General features: G+C 45.5%; 3 protein-coding genes across 6 annotated transcripts; 1 reads left to right on the top strand and 2 right to left on the bottom strand.

Moving 5' to 3' along the window:
• Positions 1–14844: 14844 nt before the first annotated feature.
• LOC119275229 (pentatricopeptide repeat-containing protein At2g29760, chloroplastic-like) lies at positions 14845–20660 on the bottom strand. 4 transcript variants are annotated; one of them, XM_037556035.1, is made up of 4 exons: positions 18285–20660; positions 18030–18189; positions 17671–17817; positions 14845–15600 (listed from the first exon to the last, which is right to left on the bottom strand). In XM_037556035.1, exon 1 carries the CDS (start codon positions 20201–20203, stop codon positions 18314–18316), a length of 1890 nt encoding a protein of 629 aa, XP_037411932.1. In that variant the 5' UTR covers positions 20204–20660; the 3' UTR covers positions 14845–15600; positions 17671–17817; positions 18030–18189; positions 18285–18313. The 4 variants fall into 4 exon arrangements, with proteins under 4 accessions (XP_037411932.1, XP_037411931.1, XP_037411933.1 ...); XM_037556034.1 differs by having other exon boundaries at positions 18030–20660; XM_037556036.1 differs by having other exon boundaries at positions 17671–17743; positions 18030–20660.
• Positions 15127–16758, top strand: LOC119275231 (UDP-glycosyltransferase 73D1-like). Its single transcript, XM_037556038.1, has 2 exons — positions 15127–15608; positions 15762–16758. Exons 1-2 carry the CDS (start codon positions 15127–15129, stop codon positions 16756–16758), a joined length of 1479 nt encoding a protein of 492 aa, XP_037411935.1.
• A 3775-nt stretch (positions 20661–24435) lies between the features above and the next one.
• Positions 24436–27245, bottom strand: LOC119275228 (protein gamma response 1-like). Its single transcript, XM_037556033.1, has 2 exons — positions 26024–27245; positions 24436–25498 (listed from the first exon to the last, which is right to left on the bottom strand). The coding sequence occupies exons 1-2, from the start codon at positions 27069–27071 to the stop codon at positions 24777–24779; spliced, it is 1770 nt and encodes a 589-aa protein (XP_037411930.1). The 5' UTR covers positions 27072–27245; the 3' UTR covers positions 24436–24776.
• Positions 27246–27369: the final 124 nt, after the last annotated feature.

The following is a 27369-nucleotide window of genomic DNA, read 5'->3' as shown; positions in this document are numbered from 1 at the left end:
AAAAGGCGCAAACGGTCCCGGGCAAAGGTAAGGCGACACCCGTGGGGATACCGTGCGTGAGGCCGCAAAGTGATATGAGGTGTTACCGGCTAGATCGATGTGACATCGAGTCGGGGTCCTGACATTAGGCTAGGATTAGTGTTAACTAAATACTAGTTAGTTTAATAGACACTGACAGGTGGGCCCTACCCTTTAATTAACCCGGCTAACCATTTAGTTAAGTCAATTAAACTCTGTTAAATCACTGTGCAGCTGACATGTGGATCCCCTAGGTCAGATTTGACCTGGACAACGCCGTTGACTTGCTGACGTCACTGTGAAGTCATGCTGACGCAGTAAATTCATTTCTGGATTTATTATTATTCAGGAAATTACAGAAAATGCCTAAAACTTCAATTAATCATAGAAAATTAACCATAACTCCAAATTAAATAATTTATATATGAAAAATTATCAGAAAAATTCAAGGAATCCATCTGTACCATTTTCATGCATGTTAGAACAACTTATCACTACTGTTTAGGGCAAATGAAGTGAAGGGCATTTAAATAATCACATATGGAGTTTGAATTTGAATCTTGTATTCAAACCAACTTCATTTAATCTGTTGCTAGTTGCACTAGCTCAAAACACATTCATATTGCCATGTCATGAGCATGCATCATATTGTGCATTGCATTGATTGTATTTCTTCTTTGTTGCCGGTATTTGTCCCCTCTCGATAGACGTGATACCGATGATGTGATCGTTGACACTGATGAAGACTCAATGTTATCTTCAGAAGTGCCAGGCAAGCAAAACCCCATTGTTCATTCCGATAAAATCCCACTCTCTCGCTCCTGCTCTCTTTTACTGCATTAGGACAACATCGATTCATCTGTTACTTGCTGCGGTAGCTGAACCCCTTTATCCTTTGCATGACCTGTCATTGCCACAGTAAATAGATGAAACCCACTAGCATGAGTAGGAGTTGTTTGAGCCCTGTTGTGCCTACTCATTCATGCTTGTTGTCATGCCTGCTACTGCTTAGAGTTGAGTCAGGTCTGATTCATCGGGGATGAATCAGAGGCGTGTGAACATGTCCTACTGTGTGTGAGCTAAGTGTGTGAACACGATTTGGTAAAGGTAGCGGTGAGAGGCCATGTAGGAGTACATGGTGGGTTGTCTCATTGCAGCCGTCCTCAGGAACTGAGTTCTGTGTTTGTGATCCATGATTCAGCTACTACCACGCATTGGGCCCGAAACCAATGGACCCTCTCGGCTTCTTGATCACCCTTGTCCTCTGTCCAGGAGTTGCAAGTAGTTTCTGGTGTTTGTAGTATGCTGGAGGCCGTGCGCAGCGCTGACCGTAGGGGTGGGCTGTGATGCGGTAGGCACGTGGCCGGGTAAACTGGGCGCCCGTTTGGTGTCACGGAACCCTGTACACATCGTTTGGGGCTGTGAGCGAAACTCCGGCCGGATCTCCTCATGGATGGAACCCGAATAGGCGATAAACCTGGACTAGAGACTTGAGTGTTTAGGCAGGCCGTGGCCGACACCCACGTTGGGCTTCCGCTTGAAGGTTGCCGAGTACATGTCGTGTAAACGGCGGTAAGTGGTGAGAGCGTGTGTGAAGAAGTACACCCCTGCAGGGTTAACATCATCTATTCGAATAGCCGTGTCCGCGGTAAAGGACTTCTGGGTTGCTTATATCAGTTCATAGACAAGTGAAAGTGGATACTCTAAAATACGCAAGATAAGCGTGAGTGCTATGGATGGCGTTCTCGTAGGGAGACGGGAGCGGATCCATAGTGGTGTATTGGTTGGTGAATATGTGGACTCGTGTGCGCCACCTCAAAAGAGTTACTTGCAGTCGTAGTTCAGGATAGCCACCGAGTCAAAGCTGGCTTGCTGCAGTTAAACTCCACCACCCCCTTGTTGATAATGATGCATATGTAGATAGATCTGATGTAAGTCTTGCTGGGTACATTTGTACTCACGTTTGCCTATTTTATGTTTTTGCAGAGAGACTTCAGTCTCACTAGTAGTTCCGCTTGGACTTCGACGTTTAGCTTGATACCTCAGCTACGATCTTGTGCCCTCGGCAGGATCTGGTAGATAGTCAGGCTTCTCAGCCTTTTTCATTTATAGATGTCTGTACTCAGACATGATAGCTTCCGCTTGTGCCTTGACTTGTATGCTCTGATTGTTGGGTCATGAGACCCATGTTTGTAATGTCTCGCTCCTCAGAGCCTATTGAATAAACTACTTGAGTCGTAGAGTCATTTTGTGATGCCATGTTGTATTGCACATATCGAGCATATTGTGTGTATGTTATTGAAATGCTTGGTATGTGTGGGATCTGACTATCTAGTTGTTTATCTTTAGTAGCCTCTCTTACCGGGAAATGTCTCCTAGTGTTACCGCTGAGCCATGGTAGCTTGCTACTGCTCTGGAACACTTAGGCTGGCCGGCATGTGTCCTTCTTCGTTCCTGTGTCTGTCCCTTCGGGGAAATGTCACGCATTGAGTACCGGAGTCCTGTTAGCCCGCTACAACCCGGTTTACCGGAGTCCTGCTAGCCCAGTGCTACAGCCCGGACCCACTTGCTGATGACCGACACGTTCGAAGCTGGGTCATGGATGCCTGTCCCTGTAAGTCTGTGCCACTTTGGGTTTACGACTAGTCATGTCAGCCCGGGCTCCTTATCATATGGATGCTAGCGACACTATCATATACGTGAGCCAAAAGGCGCAAACGGTCCCGGGCAAAGGTAAGGCGACACCCGTGGGGATACCGTGCGTGAGGCCGCAAAGTGATATGAGGTGTTACCGGCTAGATCGATGTGACATCGAGTCGGGGTCCTGACAGCGTTGGCATCAGAGCCGGACTGCCTGTAGGTTCTCCAAGCCAAACTGGTCGATGTTGAGTCTAGAAATTCTTTAGTTATATGTAGGGGAATTGTTTGTGGGTTGGAACGTAAGGCTCTTTTTACTCCTTTATCTTTTGACATTCTGATCTGAGTCAGTCTATTCTTCCACCGGGGGTTAAGGAATTAGGATCTATTCTCTCTATTAGGTTCACGTGTTACTAATCAGTAGTACCTTATAGGTTTGATGGATACAAGCCTAGTTCAGCTTTTCTACCACGTTATGTTGCTAGGATGGACTCAGAACTTTGATATGATGATGTTGAGTGTGTATGAAATCCTTTGTCAAATGTCTCAAAATCCTTCTTGAGCATTTACAGCTGTTATGCTGCCGAAATTTTGCTAGCAATTCTAATGCCTTTGCATTATGATTGTGCTTTCAGATGGCCACTCGCAACCTCAATCAAGTGGTTCGCCTGACTCGATGCCTAGATGTACCCGGCCATACTGCCATGTTGGTCAGGGTAATGACTGAGGCTGGATACCGCTGGTATCCTGAGTACACGGTCGAAGAGCAATTTCGGGACTTTAATCAAAGCCAGTATCTCTGCACTGTCAGGATATTTCCATCTTATTCTGGATCCACCGAGCCCCTTCACTGCTCCTATGGACTCGGGGTTACTATTGAGATGGCTGTGCAGGACGCCGCCTACTCTATGATGACCATCATGCGAGTCAGATCTGGTCTATTTCGGGACTCTGATTTCCGGTATATGCCAGGATCACTTCCGGGAGCACAAGGGTATCTCCAGGCTATCTATGCTGACCCCACTCAGGAGGATTCACGGACTCGCACCACTGCTGAGATGCTCGAGGATAAGGACCGTGAAAATCGGGCCTTGAGGTTAGAGCTCTTCAATACCCGTGCTGACCACTGGGCCACTTTGACTCGGTTCGCCCCGGCGGTGCAAGCTGGATATTCGGATATGCGCGATCTCTATCCTGTGAGATCTGCTCTACCAGACGTGATGGGTTGGCGTGATGTAGGAGGCATCACCCCACCTCACGGTCCCCGCAGGCCACCGTCTGTTGGTCCAAGACCTCATCCTAGCCCCTATGGTCCACAAGCTCCGCGAGATCGTCTGTTTCCGGATGATCATGTTGAGCTTCCAGGCTATGGAGGTGACTTCTACGAGGACTACTACGGATCGGTCTGAGTTAGTGGTAGTATCACTAGTTCGCACTAGCTGTGTCGTCTATCGTCCTGCGTGACTCGTGGGATATGACCTAGTTTGTACTCTTTCCGGAGATGTAGAAAAACAATGTATAGGAGCTTGGGATGCCTCCGATGAGATGTAATCCTCTTTTCACCGTAATAGTACTTTGTTTAGTCTTGTACTAAACCCTGTATGGTGTGTATGACGATGGAATAAAGAAGCAGTTTCTGTATTTACCATGTCATACGGATGATCATCTTGCATTTCGAGTTATTCCTTCCATTTTATATCCTATGTCGGAATTTTTCCATTCTGACTAAATCATTGTTTTGTTTACCTAGGATGGTCAACACGCGCACTAACCCTGCTCCTCAAGAGCAGGCCGAAGGCAGTGAAGTCAGGGATGCAAATCTGCCTCATCCTCCTTCCCTAGCCGAGGTTATGATGGAAGCTGAGAGAAACAAGCGGGAGACCAACCGTTTGCTGGAGCGTATTGAACAGAACACGGCACACCATCAGAGGACTAATGTGGTGTCACTCAGTGATTTTATCAAATTACATCCACCCACGTTCCACCACTCCGTCGAGCCTCTCGACGCTGATGACTGGCTTCGCAGTATCTCTCACAAACTGCGTTCCGCGCTGGTAGCGGAGGCTGACAAGGTCACCTTTGCTGCTTATCATCTTGAAGGCCCCGCCAGTCTATGGTGGGAGAATTATGGAGCTATGCGCCCAGCGGGCCATGTCACTACTTGGGCTGAATTCAGCGAGGCTTTCCGTGAACATCACATTCCGGAGGGTCTCATGGACCGTAAACGTGAGGAATTTTGCAATTTCACCCAAGGCCGACTCTCTGTGGATGCTTACAGCAGGGAGTTTGGTAACCTCGCACGATATGCAACCGAGGAAGTTTCTACTGACGCCAAGAAGCAAGCAAGGTTCCGTAAGGGACTTAGTCCTGAGCTTCGCCGCGACCTCCGTCTGCATGAGTGCACATCTTTTCAGAAACTTGTCAACAAGGCCATCAGTGCTGAAACTGGTCAGACTGATTATGACGCAACACGCAAGCATGGCCGTGACATGGGTTCCTCATCCGGTGCTGGTCCTCAGAAGCGCCGCGTGTGGGTGCCCAACACCGCCCTGCCACCCAGGTTCACACCGAGGCCATCTTTCCAGGCGCCTCGCCCTGTTCAACAGTCTGCACCAGCCAAGCCCTATGGGGGTCCAACCAACAATGCTCCTCCACGTACCAGTTCCGTGACTTGTTTCAAGTGTGGGGAATCTGGCCACTATATGCGTGAGTGTCCCCAGACCAACCCCAACCAGTCTGCTAAAGCTATTGGCCGTGGCAAGCCGACAGGGAAAGTGTTCCACGCCAAGCCGGTCACCGCCTCACGTGGCCATGTCAACTGTATCTCTGCCGAAGAAGCTCAAGAGGATCCCAACGTCGTTCTCGGTACGCTTCTTGTTAATTGCCACCCGGCATCTGTTCTTTTCGATACAGGAGCCTCTCATTCATTTATATCCGAGAACTATGCTCGTTTGCATAACACTGCATTCTGTGACATGCCATCCACTATGGAAATTTCTACTCCCGGGTCTAGATGGCAGACCTCTAGGGTAAGTTATGGAAATGAAATCCAAGTCGACAGACTTGTTTTTCTTGCATCGTTGATAGCCCTCAAATCTTCAGATATTAATATCATTTTGGGTATGGACTGGATGTCAGCTCATCATGCCAAAATTGATTGCTTCTCTAGGACTGTTCAACCCACTCACCCTTCGGGCAAGAAAGTCAATGTCTTAACCCGATTAGCCAAGCGACAGTTATATTCTCTTAACGCCAGCCCTTTGCCAGACCTTGAGGACGTTCCGGTAGTCCGTGACTTCCCGGATGTCTTCCCAGAGGAATTGCCAGGTGTTCCACCTGACAGGGATGTTGAGTTCGTAATAGACCTCATCCCAGGAACCGTTCCGATTGCTAGAAGACCTTATAAGATGGCACCACTAGAACTAGCCGAGCTTAAGAAACAACTCGATGAGTCCTTGAAAAAGGGTTTCATCCGCCCTAGTTCATCTCCGTGGGCTTGCCCTGTCCTATTCGTCAAGAAGAAGGATGGTACGGACCGGATGGTTGTAGATTACCGACCTGTCAATTTGGTCACAATCAAGAACAAATATCCGCTTCCTAGGATCAACGACCTGTATGATCAGCTCGCTGGATCCTCAGTCTTCTCCAAGATGGATTTGAGGTTGGGCTACCATCAAATCAAAATCAGAAACGGGGACATTCCTAAAACGGCCTTTGTTACTCGTTATGGCCAATACGAGTACACCATCATGTCCTTCGGTTTAACCAACGCTCCAGCCACCTTTTCTCGGTTAATGAACTCAATCTTCATGGAGTATTTGGATAAATTCGTCGTGGTTTACCTCGATGATATACTCATCTACTCCAAGAACGAGGAAGAACATGCCGAACATCTAAGGCTAGTGTTGGAGAAACTTCGAGAGCATCGCCTTTATGCCAAATTTTCTAAATGTGAATTCTGGTTGTCAGAAGTGACCTATCTGGGTCATGTAATATCTGGTAAAGGTATTGCTGTTAACCCTGAGCGAGTTCAAGCCGTCCTTAATTGGACTCCACCTGAATCGGTCAAGCAAGTTCGGAGTTTTCTGGGCTTAGCGAGCTATTGTTGTCGCTTTGTCGAGAACTTCTCCAAAGTTGCCAAACCTCTAACCGAACTCCTCAAGAAAGATAAGAAGTTCGAATGGACTCCACAATGTGAGCACAGCTTTCAGGAACTGAAAAGACGCCTGACTTCTGCTCCCGTACTGGTACCGCCAGACTTCTCCAAGGACTTTGTTATCTACTGCGACGCTTCGCGACAAGGACTAGGTTGCATTCTCATGCAAGATCGACACGTAATTGCCTACGCTTCACGGCAATTGCACCCACATGAGGAGAATTATCCTACTCATGATCTAGAGCTTGCAGCCGTAGTCTATGCACTCAAGACCTGGCGACATTACCTCCTCGGTAACCGTTGCGAGATATTCACTGATCACCAAAGTCTGAAGTACATTTTCACCCAACCGGATTTGAATCTCAGGCAAAGACGTTGGGTTGAGTTGATCACAGACTTCGACTTAGGAATAACCTACACCCCAGGGAAAGCTAACGTCATGGCTGATGCGTTAAGTCGTAAATCTTATTGTAACAACCTGATGTTACAACAAAGTCAACCGCTTCTCCATGAGGAATTTCGGAAGCTTAACCTTCACATTGTTCCTCAAGGTTTTCTTTCCACCTTGGTGGCAAAACCTACCCTTACGGATCAGATCATCAAAGCACAGAAGGTAGATCCGGGAATCTCCCGCATCAAGAGAAACATCCAGAAAGGAATTGCGAATTGCTTCTCCATTAATGATCAAGGGGTCGTATACTTCGGAAATCGACTAGTGGTTCCCAAAGTGCGAAACTTGAGGCGATTGATCCTTAAGGAAGCTCATGAATCTCCTCTCTCCATTCATCCCGGTAGTACTAAGATGTATCAGGACCTACGCCAGAGGTTCTGGTGGACTAGGATGAAGAGAGAAATTGCTCAGTATATTGCTAATTTCGACGTCTGTCGCCGTGTAAAAGCAGAGCATCAACGGCCTGCTGGCACCCTTCAACCCTTAGCTATTCCTGAATGGAAATGGGATAAAATTGGTATGGATTTCATTACCGGTTTTCCCAGGACCAAGAGAGGGAATAATGCTATCTTCGTCGTTGTCGATCGTCTTTCCAAAGTAGCCCATTTCTTACCTGTTCGTGAGAGTATAACCGCTAGTCAGCTGGCAGACTTATACATCTCCCGGATAGTGTCTCTCCATGGTGTTCCTTTGGAAATTAACTCAGATCGAGGAAGTCTTTTCACCTCTCGATTTTGGGAAAGCTTCCAAAATGCTATGGGAACCCGTCTCTCCTTTAGCACCGCTTTCCACCCTCAGTCGAGTGGTCAAGTGGAACGCGTCAACCAGATTCTAGAAGACATGCTTCGAGCCTCTGTTATCTCATTCGGAATGGACTGGGAGAAGTGCCTTCCATTTTCCGAATTCGCTTACAACAACAGCTATCAATCTAGCTTGGGTAAAGCCCCTTTTGAAGTTCTCTATGGACGACGGTGTCGAACACCCCTTAACTGGTCAGAGACCGGGGAAAGACAATTCTTTGGCCCGGATATGATTCAGGAAGCAGAAGAACAAGTTCGCATCGTTCGTGAAAAGTTGAAAACAGCCCAATCCCGTCAAAAGAGTCAATATGACCGAAAACATAAGGCTATGACTTTCGAGGTTGACGAGAAGGCTTATCTTCGGGTCACCCCTCTGAAGGGAACCCATCGTTTCGGTATCAAAGGCAAATTGGCTCCTCGTTACATTGGACCTTTTCGCATTCTCGCCAAACGAGGAGAAGTTGCCTACCAGTTGGAACTACCTCCGCACCTCTCCAGAGTCCACGATGTCTTCCACGTTTCTCAACTCAGGCGTTGCTTCTCGGATCCTATCCGTGGAGTGGACCACGAAACGCTTGATCTCCAAGATAATCTTACATATCGAGAGTACCCCATTTGTATCCTCGATCAGGCCGAACGTACCACCCGACGTCATAATATCAAGTTTCTCAAAGTACAATGGTCGCACCATTCTGAGGATGAAGCAACTTGGGAAAGGGAGGATCGTCTTCGACTCGAGTATCCCGCCTTCTTCCCGGAGGAACCCAAATCTCGGGACGATATTCTTTTGAGTGGGGGTGAGTTGTCACACCCTAGCTAGTCATGCATTAGAGTGTTGCATCATGTTTACTCTTTCATCAGAAACTTGAAATGGGGATTTGTGGAACCCTCAGAATCATTTTTGAAAATGACCCAAATAAAAATTTCTCCAAAAGGGTCCAAGAAAATGCTCATGTTGCTCTCTGAAAATATTGGACAGAGATAAAAATCAAACCAATATTTTTAAGAGCTCATAGGTATTTATTTTGGGCATTTGGATTTAATGCATAAATATTTGCATTGGAAATATATTAGTTATATATATTAATATATGTCCAAAAATTATGCCACCTGTTGGGGAGCTCTAGAATAATATATCTAGCTCCTGCAAAAATTGGCATAAGGTAATAAAATGATTTAATATTTTATTTAAATCAAAACAAATGACAGAAATTAGAAAACAAAAATAAATAAAGAGGGAGAAGCTTACCTGGGGCTCCTCCCTGTGCAGCCCAGCAGTAGCTGGCCGGCCCAGCCAGCAGGCGGCCCAGGCCCAGCCACGGCCACCGCCCGACGCGCCATCGAACTGGCTTTCCAACGCACCTAGCCGCACGCCGTTTGGAGCACCACAGAGGAAACCCGAGGCACTTGTACGCCGCGGACCTCGCCGGCGACTAACCGCCGGCGGGTTTGACCTGTTCGACCTGGGGTTTGACCCCCCCAGAGTCACTGACGCGTGGGCCCCGTCGGCCAGGTGGTTAGCTTAGCGCTAATCTCTGTTAGTTAACCCCCCTGACACTGACCAGTGGGCCCCAGCGCCACTAATTCTTAATTAGGATTAAACTAACCTCTGTTAAACCCCCTGTCACTAACGTGTGGACCCCACACGTCAGGTTTGACTCCAGCCAGCCACAGTTGACCGCTGACGTCGTGCTGACGTCATGCTGGCGCAATATACATATTTCTGGATTTAAATTAAATCAGGAAATTCCAGAATATAATTTAAATTTCAAAAATTCATAACTTTTATTCTGTAACTCCAAATCAGACAAATTATATATGAAAAATGATCAGAAAAATCCAATCTATCCATCTGTACTATTTTCATGCATGATCAAACAAGTTAAATTGATGTTTAAAGCAGAACAAGGAAAAGCACTTTAAAAGGCCATGCTTGAGTTTGAAATTTGAATCTTTGATTCAAATTTGTTCAAACCCTTCTGGTTTTAGTTGCATTAGCCCAACACACTCATATTGCCATGTTTCATGCATGCATCATATTGTTGCACATTGTTTGGTGATGGTTGTGTATCGGTGTCCTTTGCGACAGGTTCTGCCTCCGAGGAGTACCGTGATTACCCTAACGAAGAACCGTATCAGTGCATCGAACCATCAGGCAAGCAACCAACCATTTGATCATATCGATACAATCCCATGTTCTCACTCCTGCTCTCTTTTACTGCATTAAGACAACGCGTTTCAAACTGCTGTGTGCTACGGTAGTTGAACCCATTTCCTCTGCATGACCTGTCATTGCCACAGTAACTAGATGAAACCCACTAGCCTGTGTAGGAGTTGTATGAGCCATATGTATGTGTTGTTCCTACCTTGCTATGCCTGCTATGCTTAGAGTCGTGTCAGGTCTGGTTCATCTGGGTGATGGGCTAGAGTGAAATGATTATGTCGGTAATAAGAGTGGTGTGGTGAACACGATTTGGTAAAGGTATCGATGAGAGGCCATGTAGGAGTACATGGTGGGTTGTTTCATTGAAGCCGACCTTAAGCACTGAGATCTGTATGTGTGATTTAAGAATCAGCTACTACCATGCATTGGGCCCGAAACCAATGGACCCTCTCGGCTTCTTATTCACCCTAGTTCTCCGTCCAGGAGTTGCAAGTAGTTTCTGGTGTTTGTAGCCTACTGGAGGCCGTGGACAGCGCTGACCGTAGGGGTGGGCTGTGATGCAGTAGGTACGTGGCCGGGTGTACCGAATACCCGTTAGGTATCTCGGGAACCCTGTTCACATCGTTCGGGGCCGTATGGGAAACCTCGGCCGGACTCCCTGCGGATGGAACCTGGATAGGCGATAAACCTGGACTGGAGGCTTAGGTGGTTAGGTAGGTCATGGCCGACACCCACGTTGGGCTTCCGCTTGAAGGTTGCCGAGTACATGTCGTGTAAACGACGGTAAGTGGTGAGAGCGTGTATGAAGAAGTACACCCCTGCAGGGTTAACATGATCTATTCGAATAGCCGCGTCCGCGGTAAAGGACTACTTGGTTGCCTATACAGTTCATAGACAAGTAAATGGAAACTACTAAAAGCCTCAAGATAAGTGTGAGTGCCGAGGATGGCTCTTCCGTAGGAAGACGGAGGCGGATCCTCGGTAGTGTATTGAAGTGGTGAGTAGTGGACTCGTGTGCGCAAAACCATTTCAAGTTGGAGTATCGTAGGATAGTCTAGCCAAGAGTCAAAGCTGGCTTGCTGCAATAACTCCACCAACCCTTCTTGACAATGTGCATGTATGTAGGATCTGATGTAAGTCTTGCTGAGTACCTTTGTACTCATGTTGCTATAATTTACATTTTACAGAAGACGCTGCAACCCCTTCTGATGGGTTCTATGTAGACGTTGACATCAACGAGTAGGCTAAAGGCCCAGGTGGTGACCCTGAGCTTGTGAAGGACCATGTAGTATAGCTAGGCTTTCCAAGCCTCTTTTATTTTACTAGTTGTCTGTACTCAGACAAGTTACTTCCGCTGCTGGTTTGTATGACTGTATGACTTGAATGCTGGGTCGTGAGACCCGTTCCTTTGTGTATGTTATGTATGGCTCCCTGAGCCTTAAATAAAGTACTTGTGTCGTAGAGTCATGTTGTGATGCTTCGTTGTATTTGCACATATCGAGCATATTGTGTGTATGGTTGAAATGCTTGGTATGTGTGGGATCTGACTATCTAGTTGTTTATCTTTAGTAGCCTCTCTTACCGGGAAATGTCTCCTAGTGTTACCGCTGAGCCATGGTAGCTTGCTACTGCTCTGGAACACTTAGGCTGGCCGGCATGTGTCCTTCTTCGTTCCTGTGTCTGTCCCTTCGGGGAAATGTCACGCATTGAGTACCGGAGTCCTGTTAGCCCGCTACAGCCCGGTTTACCGGAGTCCTGCTAGCCCAGTGCTACAGACCGGACCCACTTGCTGATGACCGACACGTTCGAAGCTGGGTCATGGATGCCTGTCCCTGTAAGTCTGTGCCACTTTGGGTTTACGACTAGTCATGTCAGCCCGGGCTCCTTATCATATGGATGCTAGCGACACTATCATATACGTGAGCCAAAAGGCGCAAACGGTCCCGGGCAAAGGTAAGGCGACACCAGTGGGGATACCGTGCGTGAGGCCGCAAAGTGATATGAGGTGTTACCGGCTAGATCGATGTGACATCGAGTCGGGGTCCTGACAATACTGAAATAGTCCTTTGTATTATCTACTACTGTGTTCAGAGCTTTTCTTTTGTTTTGTTTCATTGATGCATTCTTCTTTGTATAATTACATCAAATGTTGCCACTTCAGCATGAAACGTCACTGAACTTGTCCATGGCAAAAGCACTTCTAAATTGGTGTACACTTCGGTTTCAAATAAGTACTTTGTTGTGCATTCAAGTTAAAGTTCAAAAGATAAATTGATGTACTTCTGTTGTTTTATGAAGTGTGTGCTTTTCAGAACTGGTACATGATATCTCATATTCAGTTATTTTCCTTCTACCATATCAAATGGGTGCAAGATCATCACCGTGGCACCTGAGTTTGCACAAGCACCACCAAGAAGATCCGAAAATGACTATATAGGACATTATAAAAATTGTATTACCATTTCCCATGGACTGTGACAAAGTGTGAGGGATGCACATAAATATCTTAATGTGCATACATGAACTTAAATGGTTCTTAGAAACCACCCATATACTTACATTGTTGTCCTCTATGATTCTTCTTCATACATAAATTCTACAATAATTTCCCGACCACATCATTAATGCCAGAGTTGGTGCTTCTTACAACACAGATCGATCGTGTCATCTTGCATGTGCTCGGCTTGACTGAATACGATCCACAACCACCTTCCCTGCCACAGCCACGACCTCAGCATTCAAATATTGCATTCAACTGGTATTTGTATTTTATATCACTAGCAAAAGAGTCCGTGTCGTTGCAACGGGAGAAAAATAATACCACATGCCCCTAACTCAATAATCATGGTTTAAGACCACAATAGGTCCACACCCTTTATTCAACATGAAATCTCATATGTATTGCCGCCTATCCTCCTTCCCACCCTCGTCGATGGTGTCTTTCGTACTCACACAATCACAACGCGTTTAAATATGGTCAATCTTAAGGCTTCCTTTTTTCCTTCTGATATTTTGCCGAGGCATGCATGCGTGGTTATAGATAGTTTCTTCCGTCTCCAATCTATTTTGCTGAGGTGTTTATTTCCAATCCGAATCGACACCGGTATGAAAGAAAGACAGATTGTGCGCTATTATTTACTAAGTTGCATCACAAATAGAATTTAAAAAATGACTAGCAGGTAAAAATAACTTCATATTCACCTTCTACATATTTGTCTAATCAAAATTCATATATTTCTACTCTTATAAAAAGCAGAGTTGGTGATGATGGTGTGTCTGCCATCCTGCAATATAGGTCGTCCGATCTATATCTGACGGGTAGGAAGAAAACTATGATAATTTACCCGCACTGCTCTTCACATTTGCATATAAGGCCTTCCCTCATTCATCATTTTCTCCCACAAGATAAACTACTCATACAAATGCATCTTGATATTCCATGCAACGCACGGGCATCTTGCTAGTAACATGTTAAATTTGGACTCGGGATTTAAAAGATATGAATTTTTTTAAAAAACATTTATATGGATTGTGGGTTGATTAACTCGGCTGTCGGGGGTGGTTTTGCAAAAAAAGGAAAGTTTTTTCTGGATGACTTAAACCCGCACCACGGGTTGATTTCTAGTAACTGTATGTGGATTTCTACAAAAAAAGGAAACATTTTTTACTTAAACATGGACTATGTGTTAATTTCAGGAAACAACATGGGCTTTTTTGAAAAAGAGTGCGATGAACGGGCGGAAGCACTATTAGTCTATACCTACTATTAAAGAGAATAGGTATTTTTGGTTTTGTTTAGTCCTTTTTGTTGATTTTTGTCTTAGGTGCTTGTACGTTGATGGGCCTTCTATGAGCTTCCATATAGACTGGGGAGTCCAGCTCTTCGATGTAACAATCAATGAGACATGCATCTTTCATGTTTACTAATCCCACTTTATTCTTTTACAATGATTCCCACCAGTAAAAATATGTGTGGCCTCAGAAATCAACCAACAGATGGTTAAAATAAAGGAAAGCAACCCTCATGTTTAGGGCGAAATAGTTAACCAAATGAGCTAATTATAGGAAGGATTGTGGTCTTAAATAGAATATATAAACAAATGTTGCTAATTAAAGACAAGGTTATGGGTAAATCGGTGGAATAATTAAAAGAAAGATTGCGGGCTTAATAAATATCCAATTAAAGGAGGATTTGAGGTTAAAAGGTAGGATAATTAAAATGAAGGATCCGTAGGCTTCAATGGTGGAGCTACTAAATTACAAAAATGAAGGATTTGATTCCCGACTGAAACGGGTGAGGACGTCATGGTAATTAATGGAAGGAATATACTTAAATGGAATTAGTGAGAGATTATGCCCGGAAAAGAAAATATGAACGCGGCTAAATTGCATCCTATTTTTTATGTTCATTTTGTAGAAAGATGTTGCGTTGCAACATGTTCTTTGTAGTGAATCCGGTGATGTGCCACATTATAGTTGCACAAACATCAACCCGTTGCAACGCACGGGCATATGTGCTAGTAAGGTATAAGGTATATATAGATATAGATATGAATTAGTAGGTATAGATATAGATTTATGCTATACCAAAGATTGAACATTTATAATAGCAAATAGATGAATAGATTGGAAGTTTTTTTTCGCAAAAAAATAGATGAGCAGATCATTGGTCATATACGAAAGATCGAGCATTTATAACAGCAAATATACGAAATAACTGAGAAATACAGCCCAAAGCATTTTCCGCCACGACCAGGTGCTATTTATACGCCACGGTTACCATCCCATTGCGTTGCTTCCAACAGATCGTGGCAAGTGGCATGCATCTTGCCGAACGGTAGTGTTGCTTCCTCCCAGCTTGACTGACTCCACCAATTTCGCTGACAAAGCCAAATCAGCCATGTCCGGCGATGGCCAGAGCGGCTCCGCAAGGGTGCACTTCGTGCTGGTCCCGATGATGGCGCAGGGTCACACCATTCCCATGACCGACATGGCACGCCTGCTGGCCGAGCACGGCGCGCAGGTCACCTTCATCACCACGCCAGTGAACGCGTCCAGGTTGGCAAGCTTTGCCGCCCACGTGGAGGAGGCAGGCCTGGCGGTCCGGCTCGTGGAGCTCCATTTCCCGGCAGCCGAGTTTGGCCTACCGGACGGGTGTGAGAACGTCGACATGATCCAATCCAAGGATCTGCTGTCGAACTTCTTGGAGGCATGCACCACGCTTCGGGAGCCGCTCAAGGCACACCTCCATGAGCAGCAACAGTCGCCTCCGAGCTGCATCATATCTGACACGATGCATTGGTGGACCGGTGACGTCGCAAGAGAGCTTGGTATCCCGAGGCTCGCCTTTAGTGGCTTCTGTGGCTTCTCGTCCCTTGTCAGGTACAATCATAAGAGGGAAATCCCGTGAGCAGTTAATTTTGTACCGGGCAAATTAACTGCTATTACTATCTTTAGTTTTGCAGATCAATTGCAGTTTGTTGACATTTAAGCCTGCAGTTTTATGCAATTTTAACAACTATTACCATCTTGCAGTTACATCATTTTCCGCGACAACTTATTGAAACACGTCACAGATGAGAATGAGCTCATTACGATCCCAGGGTTCCCTACACCACTGGAGTTGGCAAAGGCTAAATGCCCTGGACGCATTCCCATTCCAGGCATGGAGCAAATTCGTGAGAAGATCTATCAAGAGGAGCTGAGATGCGATGGCGTGGTCCTCAACAGCTTCAAAGAGCTGGAGACATTGCATATCGAATCCTTTGAGCAGGTGACAAGGAAGAAAGTATGGACGGTCGGGCCAATGTGCCTCTGCCACCAAAACAGCAACACAATCGCCGCAAGAGGAAACAAGGCGCCGATAGATGAGGCAGAGTGCTTGCAGTGGCTTGATTCAATGAAGCCAGGCTCGGTGATCTTTGTCAGCTTTGGCAGCCTCACCTGCACTGCACCTCAGCAACTTATCGAGCTCGGCCTGGGACTTGAAGCCACCAAGAAACCATTCATTTGGGTGATCAAAGCGGGAGATAAGTTTCCAGAAGTTGAGGAATGGCTCTCAGATGGCTTCGAGGAACGCGTCAAAGAGAGAGGCATGATCATAAGAGGCTGGGCACCACAGGTGATGATCCTGTGGCACCAAGCCATTGGAGGATTCATGACACACTGTGGGTGGAACTCAACAATAGAGAGCATCTGTGCAGGCGTGCCCATGATCACATGGCCACACTTCGCGGAGCAGTTTTCAAACGAGAAGTTGGTGGTGGATGTGCTGAACATTGGGCTGGAGGTTGGAGTGGAAGGAGTTACACGGTGGGGACATGAACACAAAGAGGCTATGCTTACAAGAAATGATGTGGAGAGAGCAGTGTACGCCCTGATGGATGAGGGGAAAGCTCAAGAGCAGTTCCGGGTGAGAGCAAAAGACTGTGCCATCAAGGCAAGGAGGGCTTTCGATGAGGAAGGTTCTTCATATAACAACATTAAGCTACTGATTCAAGAATTGGGAAACAAGACGAAGGCATGTGGTTGATGCACATGGTGTAAACTTAATAAAGAACTTTATTTTCCAAATAACCAGTAGCTTGTATCAGGGTCACTGGTGGTGGCCTAATTGTTTAGAGATTAGGCATGGTCCAAATGAGTTGACAGCAATATCGATTATCCATACTGTTACACAGGTTCCATGGCAGTCAGCATAATGTTACACACAGTCTGATTTATACAGGTTATATGGCAGTCAACACAATGTTTTCCCTTCCCTTTGTTTCCCACTAGCTCATCAGAGTTAATAAGGGTTAGAAAAGGGCAAAAAGTAAATAAAATGTATGCACACAATCAAAACTGACACTGAAAGCAAGAGGTAATTCGAGGTGAATAATCGAAAGAAAAGAAGGAATTAGAACCAGCATAAAGCGCACAAGAAATTAGAAGCTTATGTTTGACTGAGTAGTGTGATGCACATTAAGTTTCAAGGATCTCTCCCATCCTAATCCTAAAAAAAGGTTTGAGGAGAGCCAAACTCAAGATTAATGAGGAAAGCAATTACTTCAGGTGCCACATTCCTGCTAAATATGCACTTTAACCTTCTAAATATATTTTTTCGGATAAAAGTATGTATTTACTCCGTTCATACCAAAATATAAGACGTTTTCGCGCTTCAATTTGAACTGCAAAAACGTCTTATATTTTGATACGGAGGTATCTAACAACTGTGGGCACAAGGATGTGTGAATAACTTATGCCATGATATAAATAAATGCGTCTAAATAGAGTGGCTGTTCCACAAAACGTTTCAAGATTTACTGAGCAACTATGAACAAGCATGGTGAAATATTCTACAATCAAAGCAGGTCAATGTTTTGAGTTCATTACAAATTCAACTACCAACTAGGCAACGGGATTGAACATATGAAAGCTGCAGATTGGTGGAAATAGAACGAACCTGGTTTCACTAAGCACCAAACAGTAAAGCTTCAGCAGACACCCAGATTTGCTACCAAGTGAATGGCAGAACGCTGTTGCAACATGATCATCAGCTTCAGGCCAGAAGTAAAATAATGTTACTGAAAGAATTTCCCCACTGAAACTTCTGCAGAGCCAGTGAATCATGTATCACATGTTGGTGAAAGAAAATTAAGAAGACAAGACAAATTCCTTTGGACTAATAAAATATAAGAATTAAATTGGAACCTCTCTCAAATAACAGTCTAAGAACAACAAATCACTCAGAGGAGCAGAGCAAAACTTACTAGTATCTAACCAGCAAAAAGAATACAGATTGCATGGCATGCAATAACTCACCTTTCTTTGAATAGAAGTTGCGCCAAACTGTCAATATAACAATCATCATTCGGCAACAGAGAAAATTAGACCAAGATGTTTGGGGATGATCCCAAATGAGAACTTAACATGTATGGCTTCCATTGGTGTGAGAACATTGTTTTAATTACCACTTCGTCCTCTGAAGTACAGATTTGCAGCCAGTGCATCATTTGAAATGAAAAATGCTTGTTAATCATTGAGTGATCACTCAGACTTTAGGACAACTGATATTACCTTGTTTTACATCATCGATGCATGATGAGTTACCAATAGTCCTTACAAGAGCAGAGTCCATGTCTAAAATGATGGAAGCGTGTCCTGTCCCTCACAACAATCTCTCTCATATACAACTTGGTGATCAATTTAATTGCATTGTGGCAGTCCAAACACATCCTCAAGTTTTTCACGATCCTTATTGTCATGCTGGATTCTGATACGAGTAATGCAAAAGCGACAGCCAACTTTTCGCTGTGCCAATAAAGAACTTTTTGTTTTTCTTCTTCTGTGACTTGAACAAAGACCTCGGTTACATCAGGTACATACCCATCATTCTTCAAATCCGTGAGTACCTTGTCCAATTTAGAATAGATTTCTTCGCTCATAGGATGAGATCTATCGCCAGCTACAAATTCGTGAATTGTGCCGTTCATTTCAATAAGACTGCAACCAGGCTCTTTCTTGATTCCTTTCTCCATCATTACCTGCCTAAGCCACCGGACATCCCCCCATCTATTAGATTTTGCATACAGATTGGACAAAAGGACGTAAGCCATGCTGTTCTCTGGATCCAACTCAAGGAGATGTTCTGCTGCCAATTCACCTATCTCTGAGTTACCATGAACCCTACAAGCTGCCAGCAGGGTCCCCCAGATTGCAGAGCTGGGTTTCATGGGCATTTTACCTATTGTCTCCAATGCTTCTCTTAGTTTCCCAGCTCGCCCAAGGAGGTCGATCATGCATCCATAATGCATCACATTAGGAGCAATCCTGTAGGTCACAGTCATGCTGAGAAAGAAGTCTCGTCCTTTTTCAACCAAGCCAGCATGAGTACAGGCAGTGAGAACGCCAATGAAGGTCACCTCGTCTGGAGCTTCAAACGCCCTAAGCATCCTGTCAAACATATCGATAGCCTCCTCACCATGGCCATTCACTGCAAGACCAAGTATAACAGCGGTCCAAGTAAATTTATCTCTACTGTGCATCTCATTGAACACGTCCAATGCACGCTCGATGCTCCCACATTTTGAATACATGTCTATGAGCGCATTCCCGACAAAAGTATCCATGTTGATCCCATGTCTGTTCATGTAGATTCTAGCCCACTCCCCTGTCTCTAAAGCACCAAGCTGCGCGCATGCCGTGACTATGCTGACCATGGTGAACTCATCTGCCCTCACCTTGCTAAGTTGCATCTCACGAAACATCTCCAATGCCTCTCGGAACTGGCCAGCTTGTACATAACCATCAATCATTGCAGTCCATGAGACGGTGTCCCTCTCAGGCATACAATCAAACAGTACTTTGGCTCGATCAACTTGACCTAGTCTTACAAACCCAGAGATTACCGACGTCCAGGACACAATATTCCTCACCTGCATGCCCTCAAACAAATCCCAAGCAGCTTCCATCTCGCCACACTCGGCATACATATCAACGAGCGCATTCTCCACCTTGAGGTCAGGCAACACCCCGCTCTCAATGATGCGCTTGTGCAGCTGCATTCCGAGCAGGACGTCGTTGCCTTTGCCACATGCTGACAGCACCGTGATGTAGGTGACCGGCGTGGGCACAATGCCAGCCCTCACCATATCCTGGAAAGAGCAGCATGACAGCCTGAACTGCCTGCTTCTCTTGTGACCGGACATGAGCGCATTCCACACAACGGGCGTGCCGCCACCTCTGGCGAGCTGCACATCCAGTAGCGCACGCGCAGTCACGCCGTCGCCCCTGGCTGCATACATGAGCACCAGCGAGCTTGCCACGTGGGCGTTGAGCTCCAGCCCAAACTTAACCACATGCGCGAGGACAGCATCTCCGGCAGCCGACGCCACGGCGCCCCGCTCCGCCGCCACCACCTTGAGCAACGGCGGGAAAGTGTACGCGTCAGGCCTGGCTCCGCGTGCCAGCATGCCTACGTACGCCCGCAAGGGCATCCTCGGCCCTGGCAGCCGAACCACCACCGTGAGGCGCCCCGGCTGGGAATTCCGTCGAACAGGCCGCGGGCGCAGAACAATGCGGGTGCCAGCCTTCCGCGTTGCACTCCTCACCGCGTCATCGTCGCGTTAACCGCGGGTAGATTGATTTGCCGCCGCAGGGAAAGAAACGATCAGCCGACGAGATTGACTGCACTGGGGGTGGCGCTGCGCACGCCTGGTCTACGAACGACGAGACGGGCGAGCGAGGAGGTCCCGCCGCATCGCGACGGCGGGAGCGGTGGAGCAGGAGTGGAGTCAGTCGCTGGACGTGGTCGCGTACTCGCGTGGAGCTGCGCTCCGGCGAGCAGGGCCTGCAACCGACGGCAGCGGTGGGCCTTCCGGCCGCGGGACAGCGGGGAATGAAGACTTTTTCTTATCCGGGATTGAAGACTTCGCTTAGCCCTTTTCGCGTACACGCGTTGCCCGCCAAGCCCTCGCCTTCCTCGCCACCTGCGTTCCGATATACTCCTTTCTAAATATATGTCTTTTTAGTCATTCCAATTTACACTGCATACGGATACGAATGTACATAGACGTAGTTTAGATTTACATTCATTCATTTTGCTTCATATATACTCCCTCGGTCTCAAATTCTTGTCTTACATATGTCTAGATATGGATATATCTAACACTAAAGCTTAACTAGATACATCCGTATTTAGAAAAATCTAAGACAAAAATCTTGGGACGAACGGAGTAGTTCATATTAAAATCTCTAAAAAGACTTATACTCACTCTGTTCCTAAATATTTGTCTTTTTAGAGATTTCAACAGGTGACTACATATGAAGCAAAATGAGTGAATCTACACTCTAAAATATGTCTATATACACTCGTATGTGATAGTCCATTTAAAATCTCTAAAAAGACAAATATTTAGAGGGAGTATTTAGGAACGGAGCAAGCATATTGACATGCAACTTTCACCGTTTTATTTTTATGACATATATGTTCATTGTTACTCCCTTCGTTCCCAAATATAAGTCTTTCTAGAGATTCCAACAAGTGACTACATACGGAGCAAAATGAGTGAATCTACACTCTAAATACATTTGTATGTTATTGTCCATTTGAAATGTCTAAAAGGACTTACATCTAGGAACGGAGGAAATATATTGTTTTGCATGATGGCATAGCTGACATATTATTTGTGGCTCATGCATAGTTCATCATTTTTTGTACATGTTACGCTAGATCCTTACACATCATGTGTTGTTTTTGTACTGAATATTGCTTAAAAACTAAACCTCTATTTTGTTCTTCAGTTTTGTAATTGGTGTAAGTGTTATTATAGGATGTTGTTACTGTATTCATAACAATGTACATTGACAGAACCACGATTTATGAATTGGGGTAATCTTAGGTGTCCCAACTTGAAAGAATCATAAAGATAGTTTTTAAGTGCCAAACAAACTACTCCCTTCGTCCGGAAAAGTTTGTCCCAAGTTTGTTCCTCAAATGGATGTATCTATCACTAACTTGATGCTACGTACATTCATTTGAAGGTCAAGTTTTTTCGGACGGAGGGAATATTAACTACTCCCTTCGTTCCTAAATATAAGTCGTTGGGGGAGTGTAAACTGAACTCCCCCAACGACTTATAATTCGGAAATGAGGTAATATAATTTAGAAGGCTAATATGATTGATGTTAGGATAACGTCTGGCCCTGGCCAAACAACAGGTATGCCTAATTAACAATAGACATCATGAATTCATGTGCTGTATGCACTATCAAATTGGTAAAATGACATAATATAAATAAACCCTGATCTGTAACTATTCTCAACTTTACTTCTCTACATCAATGAAAACAACTCAAAGCTGCTTTTCCGTCAAAATACAATCTAGGGTTGAATAAGAGAAAAGGGTGCAGAAAAGAGGCTGGAATAATCTATCTAGCTGGCAATTGCCTGCCTCCTGCCAGCATCTTGCCTCACCGATAACCCTACCAAAGACTTGGCTAATGGAGCTGCTGGTAGCATTCAAGACAAACACGTTGTGTTCTTTCCAAACCATCCAAGCTATGAGAGTGTTGGCCGACTTCTGGGTTTTGTAGTCATCAGTGGATAGACCAAGCAAATCAGCATTCCAGGGATCCGCAATCGGCGAAATTATCATAAGCAAATATTACCAAAGTCAAGATCTTCGCTTGGCTGCTCTTTTGTGGGCGCCTCAACTCCTGCGCCAACCTCGCCTTCAAAAATATCGTCAACAATGTGAACTGTTCACACTCCTTGGACAACATCGAGGACGCCAACCACATTTCTTTCATGCCCCTACTCTGACAGGATTTGGCAAAGTATCGACATCGCCCTCGACCTCCTCCATCCACGAGATGTGGGGACTGATGCCTCTCGCATGGCTTGGATCACTCCCTATGGCCCTTTGTTCTGCTGGAGGTTCTTTAGAAAATTTGGGATGCACGAAATGCTAAGGCCTTTCGCTGTGAAGACCTTCACAGCTCCGCCACGCTAAAGAAGATCATTGATGACCTGGATCTATGGTCACATCGCATCTCCAAGCAGCAACAAGGTATCTGCTTTCTCATGACGGCTACACCTCTCCTCTATTTATAGTAAAATAGTTGAAGAAATTACATGCATGTCATTGGCATTTTACTAGTGTTGCTTTTCCTCTAACCCTACTGGTATGACGGTAATTACATAGGAGAATATTCCTAGTCCTCCAGCATATTCGTTTAGGGTTTTAGTAATTGCAATACTACTCTTGAATCATCTGATGTACACTGTGATCTTAAATGCTGTGTGACTATCACTGTCTGATGAACAAGGGTCTCGTGGTTTTGTGCCTCTGTCGATTGTCATCCTTCAAACAGGGCAGAACTACCAGTGTTCAGAACAAGTTCAGACGAGCTCGCAGGTATGTTGGCTCTGGCATTTGCCATGCACTGCATCTTATCCATGACAGTTTGGTGCAATACAACACCACCAATAATAAAAGAAGAGATACAGGATTGAGAGCATGCCAGCAATCAAGAATATAAAACTGTCCTGAGATAAAGATGTCCTGAGCTGGAACTGAATCTCAGGATCAAACGAACAGACTGGAAATGGCAGAGCAAAATCGGAAGCGCATTGACCACAAAAATGCCGGCTCTTCATGGATTTGACACAAGATTGGCTAGAGATAAACTGAAAACAAGCGCTAATGCTAGCAACATTGTGAAATCATAACACATTTCACACATTCGCCTACTCTGTAAAACTCCAAACTCAAACTTCTGACCCAAGCTCCAAGATGAGCACCACTATTTGATGAACAAGGTTCTCGTGATTTTGTGACTTTGTTGATTGCCATCCTTTAAACAGGGCAAAACAACCAGCGTTCAGAACAAGTCAAGACAAACGCTCTAAATTTGCAATGCTCTGCCTCCAATCCGTGTCAGTTTGGTGTATAGGTTGGAGATGAGAGTGGGAAAAGAAGTAACATCCTGGTGCCTATGGTTTTCTTCGGCAAAGACACAAGTAAGAAACAACAACACCAATAGCAGAAGAAGTGATGCATCGAGAGCAGGCCATCTCTACTTAGCAGTTACCGGCAATCAAGACTATAAAATACTCCCTCCGTCCCATAATGTAAGACGTTTTTTGACACTACACTAGTGTCAAAAAATGTCTTACATTATGGGACGGAGGGAGTAGGAAACAGCTGAGAAAATATCTAAGATGAGTGTGTGGATAAGAGAGAAGCACCAATGGAGCACACGAAAATTGAGGGACCAGAAGACTTTCATTACATGGTTTCATGATATACCACACGATGCAACCACCCAAGTTAAAACTGTCCTGAATTGGAACTGAGTCTCAGGATCAAATGGACAAGCTGGTAAGGGCAGAGCCAATTCTGAAGCAAATCCACCCCAAAAAGGTAAATTCTTCAGTGGATTTTACACAAGATGGCTACAGATAAACTGAGAACAAGCGCTGATACTAGTCACATTGTGAAAACAAAATATGTTTTACAAATTCACCTACTCGATAAAACTCCAAACACAAACTCTCTGATCCAATAACATGTAAGTAGATCCTGAGTTTGCTACATGTTTTAATGTAAGCAGCAGATAAATGCCAAACTGTTGTTATGTCATATATTGTAATGCATATACTGAAATAACTGCAAACAGCAGAAGCAACAGGCCATTAATTTAAGTACAACTGTAAAAGGTTCAGTGGCTTCCTTCCATGTTATTTTGAATTGTTTCTCGGGGGCAACAAAGTTGATTCACCACTGAATATTACATACATCGTTAAGGGCAAGAAAGCTGCTTCTTTTGAGTGTAAATAAGAAAACAAGCAACTGTTCAACTTTTCTGAATTTACATAGAACTGAACAATCTGACACTATTATCTATCCTCCACAAACTGACACTGTAATGATCACCAACCTTAATGATGACGTGTATGTCCCCAACATGAGCTTTCTGCACCATTGACAGTATACAGGGGTAACCGAGGATCTATGCTGTGACAAGACACTGTACACCAAAGAAGTTTGGCTCCTGCTTTATGTGTTACATTTCTGATTCAAATCCAATGTTCCAAAACCCTTCGGGTGTCAATGGAGGGGCATACCTGTATCTATGTCTAGACACACCATCATGATGCTCGCACCTCATACTTGTAGCACCATCACCATTTACACGGCCATCAGGAAGCACAGCATCATAGAACTTCTTGCACTGCTTGCATTCAACACCTTTCAGATTCGCCCGATCAGCTTTCTTTCTTACAGGTTCTGTATATTTGAAATCTTTATTCGGTGGATGGATTGAAATCGAGCTACGCTGCTTGGGAACTGGTATGTTGTTGAGGCCCTGAGCGACAATATTGATGTCTTGAGTCTCATCATCTGAGTTATTGAAGTCCATATCTTGGGGAGGAGGGGCAGCAAGAGCAAGTGCTTCTTCTCTAGTTGTGGGGTTCCTGATCGTATTTTTTACAGCTTCCAGAGGAGTATCAAGAAAATCATCATGTGGATCAACAACACCTGGTTCCTTACGCACACGAGTTTCTCTCCAGTGTAGACTTGGGTGGCTTGCCTCTGTCTTTGAAGTGCTAGCAGCATTTTTGTGCGGAGGGTTAGTTGCATGAGGTGGTAGACAAAGGCGCGAGTTACTGAACATGCTCCTGGCAGAGGTAGCATTTTGGGCCTTCGCACGTGAACTAGGAGAATTCTTTTGGTCTTCAGTCTTAGAAACTACCTGAATGCTCTCATTTTTCGTGTCCTGCAAATCTGGGTATCAAACAACTGAGATGTTAATAACAATATCGAATCAGCAACTCCTACATATTTAAGACATGTGCATGTTAGGTGATAGGATTGACAGAAAAGAGATACTAGCAAACTGACATTTATCAGGACATCATATGCACCATTGATCATATTTGCACAAAAAAGTACAGATCCTTATATAAGATTCTTAAATTATAGCGGCAATTCTGAAACAAAAGTGTGATACTGGATAAGAAAACTCAAGTAGCTCTAAGAATCTGGAAATCAAACAAGTGAGATGTGAACAGAGATATCCAATCAGTAACTCCTACATATTTAAGACACGCCCATGTTATGTGCCAGGATTGACAGAAAAGAGATACTAGCGAATTGGCATTCATCAGAATATAATGCATCATTGATCATATTTGCACAAAAGATAGAGATCCTTATATTGTTCTTAAAGTCTAGCAGTAATACAGGAACAATACTGTGATTAGGAAAACTTAAGTAGCTCTAAGAATTTGAGAAGTTGTAGGACGGTACCTTTTAGCTTTCTCTTACTTGGAGGACTTCCAGAGGCCTTCCGGTTCACAGGGGACTTGGAGCCTTCATTCAGGTCAATCCTGGAGCCTTCATTCTGGTCAATCTTGGAGCCTTCCATCTCCGCAATCTTTCCAAGAAGATAGTTGTGCTCAGACTTGAGATGCTTGTACTGTGTCGTCGCGTGATTAAATTTATTCTGCTCAAGAAGAATATCCTTATCCTTCAACTCCAACTGCTGTAGCAGCCGCTGATGGGCCTCCCTCTCCCTTGAAATCTCAGCAGCCTTCTCCCCCATCTCCCTTTCAAGCCGGCGAATCACCTCATCTTTCTTCATTTCCTCCTCCAATGCCCCCCTCTCCCTAGATATCGCAGCAGCCTTCTCCTCAATCTCCCTTTCGAGCCGGCGGATCACCTCATCTTTCTTCATTTCCTCCTCCAATCTCCACCTCACCCTTGATATCTCAGAATCCTTCTCCCCAATCTCCCTTTGGAGCCGACGAATCACTTCGTCTTTCTTCATTTCCTCCTCCAATCTCCCCCTCACCCTTGACATCTCAGCGTCCTTCTCCCCGATCTCCCTTTCGAGCCGGTGGATCACCTCATCTTTCTTCATTTCCTCCTCCAATCTCCCCAGAAGCTGCTTCTTCTCAGCATCGTGCTCCGCAGCCAACCGGTCGGCGTTCACGAGCATCCCCCGCATCTCCTCGAGAGAGCTCTCCAGCTGCAGCAGCCTATCCTCCGCGCGCCGCTTCCCGCGGTTGAGCTCCTCCAGCTGGCTCAGCAGGCCGGCCTCCTTCTGCCGCCACTCATCCTCGGCCTCCCTCGTGGCAGTGGAATCGGCCAGACGCGCGTGGAGGATCTTGGACTTGGCCTGGAAGTGCGGGAAGATCTGGCTGCAGAAGATGAACTCCATCTGGGAGACCCGATCCTTCACCTCCTGGATGGTGGCCACCAGGATGGTGCTCATCCCGGTGATGTACTTGAAATCGTCCGCCGCCGCGTCGGCGCCGCAGTCGGCGGCCGAGAAGCCCACCGCCTTGCCCTCCATTTCGGCGACCAGGGGCGGATCTAGATGGTGCGCCGGGTGGGCGCCCGAATTCGTGGAAGCTAGGAGTGCGGCGGAGGGCCAAGGCGACGGAGGGGGGCGCCGCGAAAAGAGGGGCGGCGGGGAGAGCGAACTGGGGTTAGGGTTGGTGGCGTGGTGGGGAGGGGAGGGGAGGGATTTGGGGGATCTCGAAATTTAGAGCGCGCTTTTTCAAAGCTGTGTCCGGTCCATTGTGTCCAGCGCGCTGTGCCTCAAATTTTGGAAAGTGGCCAGAGAGGTGGCAGTGGCACTTTTTTTTTTT

This window comes from Triticum dicoccoides, chromosome 3B (assembly GCF_002162155.2).
Source record: "Triticum dicoccoides isolate Atlit2015 ecotype Zavitan chromosome 3B, WEW_v2.0, whole genome shotgun sequence".
Lineage (NCBI taxonomy): Eukaryota > Viridiplantae > Streptophyta > Magnoliopsida > Poales > Poaceae > Triticum > Triticum dicoccoides.
The sequence above is the reverse complement of the archived record's forward strand: the minus strand, read 5'-3'. Positions and strand labels throughout refer to the sequence as shown.

Excerpts from the sequence above, each read along its gene's own strand:
- LOC119275231 (XM_037556038.1), top strand. The coding sequence starts at position 15,127 with ATGTCCGGCGATGGCCAGAGCGGCTCCGCAAGGGTGCACTTCGTGCTG. Across the intron at positions 15,609-15,761 it reads GGCTTCTCGTCCCTTGTCAG|TTACATCATTTTCCGCGACA; the intron begins GTACAATCATAA and ends ACCATCTTGCAG.
- LOC119275229 (XM_037556034.1), bottom strand. The coding sequence starts at position 20,203 with ATGCCCTTGCGGGCGTACGTAGGCATGCTGGCACGCGGAGCCAGGCCT.
- LOC119275228 (XM_037556033.1), bottom strand. The coding sequence starts at position 27,071 with ATGGAGGGCAAGGCGGTGGGCTTCTCGGCCGCCGACTGCGGCGCCGAC. Across the intron at positions 25,499-26,023 it reads AAGTAAGAGAAAGCTAAAAG|ATTTGCAGGACACGAAAAAT; the intron begins GTACCGTCCTAC and ends TTTGATACCCAG.